Raw genomic sequence first — 10,166 nt, 5'->3', positions numbered from 1 at the left:
CATTCCAAAGGGTGTCAGCGGCAATCCCGGATCCGGCCGTGCCCTGCTCAGCGAGGGATCTGTGCCCTGGCTGTGCCAGCTCAGGAAATGCCCGGTGCCTCTAATCCCAGTTCCACACTGGGGGTGTCTGCAGGGGTGGGAGCCTGCACTGGAAATTCCAGGAAAGGGTAACACAGGAATTGCCAGTCCCTGTTGGATTATTAGATATCAGAACCTGACACATCTGTTTGCACACCCGTGTGTGACCTGCAGTGATTGAGCAGCCCTAGGGCTCCCGGCAGTAGCACAGCCAGGAGAATGAAAGAAAAGATGATTTTACTTGTAAATACAGTCCCTGCTCCAGCTCTCACAGAATTCCCATCACCTGATGGCTTTTATCACCCTCCCAGGCTGGGAGAGCTGGGGGTGCTCACCTGGAGAGGAGAAGGCTCCAGGGAGAGCTCAGAGCCCCTTCCAGTGCCTAAAGGAGCTCCAGGAGAGGACTGGTATAATTCCAGGGTTTTTCTGGGTGTGTAAGGCCTCCATAGGGAATGTGAGCTCTCAGATTTGTTTAGGCACTGATTTAAACCCAGCTGTGAGAACACATCACTGGAGGCTGACAGCTCTGAGTCTCCAGGGACAAAGTAATCCTGGAATGGTTTGGGTTGGAATGGACCTCAAAGCCCATCCAGTACCACCCCTGCCATGGGCAGGGACACCTTCCACTGTCCCAGGCTGCTCCAAGTTTGAGGTGGATTTTCCAGTCTCAAAATACTGTTTTGGTGATTAGCCTTAAACCACAAGTGCCAACCCCCCTCAGCTTTGGCTTTCTTGCACTGTGAAATCCTTATAATTTTTATTTTATTCTTGTTTCAGGATCATTGCACTGATAAAATCAAGGCAAGCTGGACAGGGAGCAAGTCTGCCTATGTAGGTGAGTTTCCAGTGCACTCTGGTTCCTTCCTTTCATGCGAAATACAAAGCAGCACGACAGGTCCCAAACCCTGGTGATTTAATTTTATTCTGGAGCAGAACGAATGTAAAGTCCTTGGCAGAATTGCTGACGCTTTTCACCTCATTTTTTTAACAGCCTGGCTGCTTTTGTGTTGAATTTAGGGGGCAGAAAAACCTGCTTTCCCCATAGAATTTAAGCTTTTCCTTGTTTATTCCCCTGGTTAGGAAGGACCAGCCTGCAAATCTTCATCATTTCTGTCTTTGCTGTGTTAACTGTATTTTGTTTGACCATCAAAAAATGCAAATTATTCTATATCCACCCCCCTCCCCCCATCCTTAAAAATAGGTGCTTTGATAAATTCCTGTAGCCAAGGAGGTGGTGAAATCCTTCCCACCTTCCCAGTTCTTTGAGCTGAGCCCCGTGGAGCTCTTCCCAGAGCATCTCCCGCCAGCGTCCTCGGCTTTATCTCTGGCAGACGAAAGAATCTGCTGAAGGTCACATAACCTGGGGCCAGGCTGCATCCCGTGACTGCCAGGCTGGAGCTTTCAGCACAGCCCTCTCCTGCTTTGCAGGCTGATTTTGATCCAGCTGAAAGTCTCTTTGCAAATGTGTCTTTGCAGTTTTCCCCTCTTTCCCGGTGGGAATTAGCTGGGTAGTGCCCCGTGGGGAGGAGCAGGGACCTTCTGTGGAGAAACTGCCCTGCAGGTCGTTGCCTTTTCCAGTGGCTTCAGGCTGATGTCTTTAAATGCTCAGATGTTTTTCAAAGTAACCTTGATCTAAAAGTCACTTTTCATGGCTTTCATGCGTGCTAAAGATGTAAAAAGTTCAGTCAGAAGAAAAGCAGAGGAAAATAAAAGCAGGTTTTTCCAGTGCTCCTCTCCCAAAATGTACATTGGGTTTGACAGAATCCCACAGTGGAGGCTGGCTTTGAAAATCAAAGGGAGCTACAGCCCAGGTTTGATCAGCAGGATGGTGCTGGAATAACTTATGAAGTGGAGGTTATGAAGGAACATGGCCTTAATTAAACACCCAGAACGCCAAGTCCAATTGAAGATCTTGGGAGTTGTCTGTTTCCTTTCATTTCACATTATTAAGGGTTTTAATCCCCAATTAAGACACTGGCAGCATTATTTATAATTGGCAAGAAAAGATCTCCACTGTAGAATCTCTCAATGCTCTCAGGTGTAAATTCTCTGAAGAAGGAAACATCACAAATGGATGTTCTGTGCTTTAAGGGGCTTTTATTCTCTGTTTGCACTGACAGGCACCCTGTGCAAACCAGGTCTGTCTGCATGGCCAGAATTCCCATTTCTCATCCAGGCCTGGATACTGCCCCTCCTCCAGGAGGGGGGTGGGAGCAGAGTTCGGCCTTGCTGGACCTTTCCTGCTGGAAAATTGGGTTTGAAATCTGAAGTGCCTGAGCTCCCCCAGTCCTTCAGCTATGGTGCACCCCAGAGCATCCCCATCCTCCCCAAAACCACTGCAAGTCCTGCAGCTGCCGGATGTTCCAGCTTTCCTTTTCCACAGTGTCATCCTTGGGGGAGGATCTTGTTTTCTTTCACCAAACCCAAACTTTTTTGTGTATAAAGTATTTGTTCCACAACTGTAAATCTTGCCTGAGACCTGTTTAAAATTCCAATCCTGTTTAATAATCCAGCCCCTCTCACCTGCCAGGAACCAGGGAGCTGCTCTTCACTCTTTGGTTTGGGGTAGGTGTGGAAAAATCCTTCTCCTGGCCACTGGTTGCCTGTGATGGGAGCAGGGAGGTCATGGATGATCCCTGTTGCCATTTTTCCTGGGAAGTTTGCCCTGTGGCTGTTGTGTTCAGTCTGGAAGGTGCAGGAGTGGCTCCGGGTGCTCCTGGAAATCTCTGGAGCATCTCATCACTTGTGTCTCTGCTCGTTGTGTGGGGAATAAGGACCATGGAATTCCAGAATGGTTGGGATGGGAGGGACCTTAAAGCCCATCCCATTCCACCCCCTGCCATGGGCAGGGACACCTTCCACTATCCCAGGCCGCTCCATCCTGGTCTTGGACCCTTCCAGGGATGGGACAAAAGCACCATAAGAAGAGAAACGACCCAAAAGCAGCTCTAATCCCTGTTTTATTTCCCCCTCAGTTCTGTTTGCTCGCTGAGGGCAGGACCCCGGTGTTTTCCTGCTGCCCAGGTTCATTTTCCATTCTCTTTGGCAACGCAGCAGAAGGAAAAGATTCCAGCTCCGGTGCTTCCACTGGGTGTCAGCACGGCCCCACACTGGGCCAGCAGAGCCCTCACAGCCGCCCTGGGCTTTCCCTTGGGCTGCTCCCACCGCTGGAAAAACCAGGCTGGCTGCATGTCCGGAGCAGGGAGCTGGCTGGGGAGCAGCTCTGCCAGGCCGGGATGGGGCCGGGAAGAAGGGGGTGTTTGGCTGGAATCTCCTTCCTTCTCCGAGCAGGACAACCGGTTGGAGCAGGAGCAGCGTGGGACGTGCCTGCCTCGTTCCAGTGCTCCCTAATTAGGGTGACAGCCGGGACAGTGGGTCCCTGCTGCTGCAGGAGCAGCGTGGGGAGCTGGGCAGTGTTTGCTTTGGAGGTGTGGATGCAAACAGCAGCGTTCCCAGAGGTGCTGCGGGGACACGCGGGCTCTGGGGACAGCTCAGGGCTGCTCCCCCTCCACGCCGGCCCTTTCACTCCTTTTCCACTCTCAGTAAGCATCCAGGCTTCCCAGGTGCTTTCCGAAATCCTTGGGCCTGCCAGGGCAAGGCACCTCCTTCAGCCCCTGACTGTCAGCGCTGAGGGAGAAGCAGCACCCGAGGGCCATTCGGGTTTCAGGTGGGCAGAGGCCTCCCTTGGGTGCTCCTTTCCTCCGCCTGCTGCTGCTGTCAGGGACCCCGTGCCTGTCCCACCTTGTGCCAGGTGCTGCTGTGCTCCGGGCTGTGCAGGATCCGGGGGGACACGTCAGCTCTCGCTGGGACTCCAAATCCTCTGCAGCACTCTGGCTGAAAATAGAGCCAGGCACACTGAGATTCCTCCAACAGATTCTGCCACTGGAGGCCTAAAAATTCAAAAAATCAAAACCAGGGAATATCACAGACTTTTTGATGTTTGTGTGGAATTGTTTTATCTGTTGCTGTAGCTGGTTGTGCTCCAATGCGCCCTTGGAACTGAGTTGTTTATTCCTGCCCCCACCTTGAATGCCAGCAGTGGCCTCTTGGCTTGGACTCGGAGCATTTTCAGGTTCTGCAAGTCATGACAAACCTGCTCCCGAGCTCCCAAGGGTGCCCTGTAGGAAAACCAACCTCCAGCATTCAAGTCCCGACCAGCCGCCGGCCCTCGCGCTCCCACAGAGTTCCTGGGAAAGCAGCACGTGCAGAGCAGCCTCAGGATCCATGGAAACCTCACCTCACGTCCTGCTCTGCACCTGGGAGTGGGGCATGCAGCTCTGGCATCAGCTCCTGCTTGTGCCACCCCTCCAGGGGTCATCGTGGCCCTTCTTCCCTGCTCTCCATGAGGCCTGACCTCAGCTTGGTGCCACTCCATGCAGCCCCTCTTCCTCTTCCTCCTCCCAACCACCTTCCAGCCCCACAAATCCCTGCATTTGCAGAAGCAAAATGTTATTCTTTTTATTCCTGTGAGCTCTAGGGAATGTGAGTCGCTAAGAGGAGGCAGCTGGATTTGGAGTTTGCTGGTGTGTTATTCCCAAATTGTTTGCAGGGTCCCAGCTGAAGGCAGCGGGATGAGGGGATGCCAGGGAGGAGGGAGTGAAATGGTTTTGCAGGCAGGGCTGTGAAGCAGCAGCCAGAGCCTGTGTTAGTGGTGGTGACAAACCAGATCCAGCATCAAACTCTCCCAGCAAACACCAGGGAAGTTGCAGGACTGGGAATGGTGTCACTTGGAAACCTGCAGCGTTTGTGGTGGAACCACTGAAATCCTTAACCCGAGCTCAGGGCCGGGAATGAGCTGGGAGCAGCAGCTCCAAACTTGTCCAGCTGCTTGGTTCCCTCTTTTCCCCCTTTTCCTGTGTTTTTAAGAAAAGTGGGATAATTCCCATGGTGGTGTTTGTTTCTGGTTTATCAGGCAGCAGCATCCAAACATTTCCAAGCCGGAGCTGCTCCCAGCAGCGATTCCCTGCAGCAGTAGCAGTGACTCCCTAGGGTGCTCCCTCCATCCCATGGGAGTGCAGGGTGTGCAGGGCACCCAGACCAGGGGTGCTGCTGCAGGGCCTCCCTCCCAGTGGGAACAGGGAATGTTGGGAACACCCCGTGGCTTTCTTTTCCTGCCATTTCCCTGGCGAGTTTGGAGCCTGCCCAGTGCAGAGGCCTTTCCACCTCTCTGCTCCGTGTCCTCCACAGCAGGGCTCCAGTGGCTCTGGAAAGGGAGAAGCCTTTGAAACTGGCATTTGCAGATTAGCTGTAACTTTAGATCCCTGCTGCCAGCCCTGCAAAAGCAGGGGCTGGAAAAGCAGGGGCTGACGGGGTGTTACACTTGTAGCTGCTGCTGTTGTCACTGGTGTTGGTTTGTGTTTTGTCCAACCTGCTCTGTCGATCTAAGTTTCGAGTTATTCACCTCAAAGTCTGCTTTATTTCAAAAGAAACAATTACAGAACACGTTTTTTCCCCTTTGAGCCTTTGTCCCGCTGCCAGCCAGGCTTTCCTGCTCCGGTAGGAGCTGGCTCTGTATAACTGGAGCAAACTGGGAGCTGTTTTCCAGGCAGAGCTGCTGGGATTTCCAGCAGATTCCCAGCCCTGCTTTAGCAGTGCTGATTTAATTACCTTTCACTCAGCAGGTGCTTCACGAGTCCTGGATCTAAAAGAGTAAATAAGATAGTCCAGAGTTTAATTATCCTGCTGGAGCTGGAGTCTGGCACCCAGCCCAGGCGGATCTGGGGATCTGCTGCATGGCAACCTCATTACCTAAAGCCTGAGGAAAGAAATAGGGCAAGGCCTGGAAAAATAGGGCTTTTCTGTGGAAGAGGGGCAGCTCCACCTGTTTGCAGGTGTTTCAAGAAAGAAAAAAATGCATGTGCGTGGCTGCAGGAAGTGCACTGGAAGTTTCCTGTGTTCTTCTCTTGCCCTGGCAAAGTGCAGCTGGGGAGCATCCTCCTCTGCAGGCCTCAGTTTTCCACGGGTAAATTAGAAATTCTTCCCTGGGAGGGTGGGCAGGCCCTGGCACAGGGTGCCCAGAGCAGCTGGGGCTGCCCCTGGATCCCTGGAAGTGTCCAAGGCCAGGGTGGAGCAGCCTGGGACAGTGGGAGGTGTCCCTGCCCATGGCAGGGGTGGTGGCCAGGGGAGGCTGTCCTGGGACTGATCCTTTTGTCTCGTTTTAGGCTCTGAGTCAGACCCAAGTGAGAGTTGCAGCCGTGCCTGCAGCTGCTCTGGGGTTTGGGAATCTCTCTCACCACCACCCTGGGTCCTGCAAGCCCCTGCTGAGCTTTGTCACCCCCAGGGGACCGAGGTTGTCACCGCGTGTTCCTACAGGGAACCCCCTCCTGCTTGGAACAGCGTGAGGTCACAGCAGAAAATCCCGGAGTGGGTTGGGCTGGAAAGGACCTTGAAGCCCATCCAGTGCCACCCCTGCCATGGGCAGGGACACCTCCCACTGTCCCGGGTTGCTCTAAGCCCTGTCCAACCTGGATTGGATCAGCAACCTTGTTTTGTCTGAGGAGGTGAATGGAAAAACTTGTTGGAAACTGATTTAGGGAACAAGGAGTTGTGACTGTGACTGCTGGGACACGAGAGATCCCAGTGGGAAAGTACTGAGATGAGGGAGGCTCTCAGGGCCCCTTTTGGCTCCGGGCTGCCTGCTGAGCACGAGGGATCATTTCCTAGAAATCAGAGCAGTGCCCTCTCCGACCGAGTGGTCGTTTCTTCAGGGAGCAACTTCGTTCTCCTGGGAAATTCTCCTACCCCAGAAAACCCTGCCCAGGGCTCTGAACCCCCAAGTTCTGCAGAATTCTGACACCTCCAGTTTAAATCTGGGGAGTTTTGTGAAGTCCAGGGTGCCCCGTGAGCAATCCGTGGTTGCAGCAGCTCGGACGTGTTGCCAGGAACTGGGACGGGAAACAGATTTATTGGGAGCTGACCTAGTTGTTGTAAATCTCCCTGTAGAAGAGATCCAGTAATCTTAGGAGGGCTATTAAAGCTCGTGTTTGTTTGGAGATGGGCAAATGCAGCAATTTAATTTTCAAATCTTATGGTTTGGGTTGTTTTGGTTGGGTTTTTTTTCCCCCCGACATCTCATTTATTAACAAAGCTAAGCAGCTGGGAAAACGAGCACTGGAACTTTCCTAAGGAGGTCATCCATGTAGGGTGGGAAGGGATCCAGAGAATCAAACAGCTCCAGTGGCAAAAGGGGGGGTTGGGGCTGGGGGAGGGAAGGCTGAGCATGGCCTTTCCGCAGTTAAATGAGGGGATAATGGTTTATCTTTTAATTTTGCAACTTTTCTAACCTTAAAAAAAAAAAAAAGTACTAAAATTACAGGAATCAGCAACTCCTGAAGTGTCCTCTCAGAGCTGCATCCATGACTTGATAAAAATAAATTGCTTTGCATTGGGTTTTTCACACTGCAGGTTTTGAATATTGTGAGGGAAAACTGCAGGGACTGGGCTGGGAGTGTGGGCTTAGTTTGTGGTGGATCTGTGCTCTTGTGTCCATGTGGAACAGCTCCTTGTTATTCCAGAAGTGAGGGGTTTGGAGCTCCCACAGGTTGGAGCACTACTGAACCCAACAGCTGCATTTATCAGCTCTGGCAGTGCCTGTCGGAGTTTCCTGCTTGGAAGACTCATTTTCAATCTGAAGGGGCTCCAGGAGAGCTGCAGAGGGACTGGGGACAAGGCATGGAGGGACAGGACACAGGGAATGGCTTCCCAGTGCCAGAGGGCAGGGCTGGATGGGATATTGGGAAGGAATTCCTGGCTGGGAAGGTGGGGAGGCCCTGGAATAGAATTCCCAGAGCAGCTGTGGCTGCCCCTGGATCCCTGGCAGTGCCCAAGGCCAGGCTGGACATTGGGGCTTGGAGCATCCATCACCCTGCATGGATCTGCAGGAGGATGCTCTTTAATATTCCCTGTAGGAAATCAGTTTTCAGTGACACCAAAGATGAGGAATGAATGTCCCTCCTCCTGTGCCTGGGCAGGCGTTTGCTGCCGCTTGGGAATTGCCCTGCCCGAAGCTTTTCCAAAGAATGTCCCCTCAAAACAGGGACTTGGAGCAGGATAATGGTGCTCCCAGCTTGCTGGGCTGGCATGAGCATCAGCTGGAACACAGCCCTGCTGCCCAGGCTGGGTGAGAGAAACCTGAATCCTGCAGGAGCTGCTCAGGCAGAGCTCGGAAAGGTCACGGAGCTGCCTTGGGCTCGAGTCACTGCAGTGCCATGAGGGATTCCAGCACTCGTCCTCCTGGAGCTGTGCAAAGCAAGCAGAGTCCTGCTGGAGGCTGGGATCCAGGACAGGGACATGGGCAGGGCTGGGCTAAACTCTTTGGACTCCCAGAGACCTGAATAATTTGGAATCCCAGACTGGTTTGGTTGGGAGAGACCTTAAAGCCCCTCCCATCCCACCCTCTGCCATGGCAGGGACACCTCCCACTATCCCAGGTGGCTCCAAGCCCCAGTGTCCAACCTGGCCTGGGACACTTAGGACTAAGCCTGCCTGGGTGGAGAACCAGCCAGGGATGCTGGGATCAGCCTGTGCCGTGGATATTTCTCCCCAGAAAGGTTTTCCAGCCCTGGCACAGCTGCCCAGGGCAGTGGTGGAGTCCCTGTCCCTGGAGGGGTTTAAATGCCCTGTGGATGTGGCACTGGGGGACATGGTCAGGGGTGGCCTTGGCAGTGCTGGGGAAATGATTGGACTTGATGAGCTCAGAGAGCTTCTCCAGCCCCAATATTCTGTGTTTCCATCGTGGCTCACTCCTTCCCATCACTCTGCTGGGCTCAGGACCTTGTTTCTTTCCTTGCTCCAGCTCCCAGGGAAGTTGTGGCCTCCCAGCACACTCTGGGATCTGCTGGAATCCCAGGGGAAGCTGCAGATGGGGGCGATCAAGTGGCCCAAGCTGTGCTAGGATCACTGCTGGACCAGCCATGCCTGTGCCATCCTGCTCTGCCACAGGCTCAGAAACCTGCACAGCAGCTCCATGCTTTTCTCCGGAGTGTGCTTTACTTCCAGAGTTGATTTATAGCTGACTGGTCCTGGTTGGATAGAACAGTAATAATTTTGAAATGTACATTTTGCAGCGTGTAGTGGATGCCTCTGTGTAGAAGCACTTCAGGGTGCTGTGCTGCCTTCTGGAATAATAACCCTCTGTCTTTCCAAGCAGAACTTCCCTGCTCCACTGAAAATGTCTGGCAAAACAGCCACCACGACCAACAACATCGCTCAGGCCCGCAGGACCGTGCAGCAGCTCAGGATAGAAGCCTCCATAGAGAGGATAAAGGTGAGAGCCCAGCCTCCTTCCCCCTCCTTTTCCTTGTTTTCCCCCTCCTTTTCCTTGTTTTTCCCCTCCCAGCTGTCGGATGATGGGATAACAGAGTGTGTGTGTGTGTTTTGTGTTTGAGCACCCACAGCTCAGCCTTCCCCCCCTCAAAGCCTGACACCAACATCTCAGCTCAACAAACCCAAATAAGTCCACTTCCTGTGGCCCACTGTCCCACCCAACCCTGCCCTCTGGCAGTGGGAAGCCGTTCCCCGCTGTCCTGTCACTCCAGGAGAGATGAGAAATTCCTCTGGAATTGTTTTGAAGCCCCTCCTGTTTGTTTTCAGGTTTCTGTAGGAGCCAGGTGGAGCCTTTGCCTGGTGTCACAACCAACCCCAAAGAGCACCGGGCTCCCTCCTGTCCTTCATTCCCTGCGGATCAAACCAGCAGAAAGGGCCCTGGAGAACATTTCCATCTCCCAGCACTCTCCCATCCCACTTGGTTCCCTCACAGCTCTCAGCCTTTTGATCCCATTTCCATGGAAAACCCCGTTTTATGCTGACTTTTCCCATCTCTTGCAGGTGTCCAAAGCCTCGGCAGACCTCATGCTGTACTGTGAGGAGCACGCCAAGAAGGACCCGTTGCTCATGGGAATTCCAGCTTCTGAGAACCCTTTCAAGGACAAGAAAACCTGCATTTTGTTATAGGAGAGGGGCAGCTCCTCCTGCCCAGCCCCTGCCAGCCCAGCTGGGCCTGGCCAAGCACCACCACTCCCCCAGGTACCTGCACCCCACGGCCACTCCCTGACCCTGTACAGACCATTCCCTGAGCTTCCCAAGGCATT

General features: G+C 53.3%; 1 protein-coding gene across 2 annotated transcripts; it reads left to right on the top strand.

Annotated features, from left to right (window-relative positions):
- The first annotated feature begins 819 nt into the window (after positions 1–819).
- On the top strand, positions 820–10,160 carry GNG12 (G protein subunit gamma 12). 2 transcript variants are annotated; one of them, XM_008640486.2, is made up of 3 exons: positions 820–913; positions 9,227–9,343; positions 9,904–10,160. In XM_008640486.2, the coding sequence occupies exons 2-3, from the start codon at positions 9,248–9,250 to the stop codon at positions 10,027–10,029; spliced, it is 222 nt and encodes a 73-aa protein (XP_008638708.1). In that variant the 5' UTR covers positions 820–913; positions 9,227–9,247; the 3' UTR covers positions 10,030–10,160. The 2 variants fall into 2 exon arrangements, with proteins under 2 accessions (XP_008638708.1, XP_017596394.1); XM_017740905.1 differs by having other exon boundaries at positions 846–913; positions 9,224–9,343.
- Positions 10,161–10,166: the final 6 nt, after the last annotated feature.

Source organism: Corvus brachyrhynchos, unplaced genomic scaffold, assembly GCF_000691975.1.
Source record: "Corvus brachyrhynchos isolate BGI_N302 unplaced genomic scaffold, ASM69197v1 scaffold280, whole genome shotgun sequence".
NCBI classification, from domain to species: Eukaryota; Metazoa; Chordata; class Aves; order Passeriformes; family Corvidae; genus Corvus; species Corvus brachyrhynchos.
This window is presented reverse-complemented; position numbering and strand designations above follow the sequence as displayed.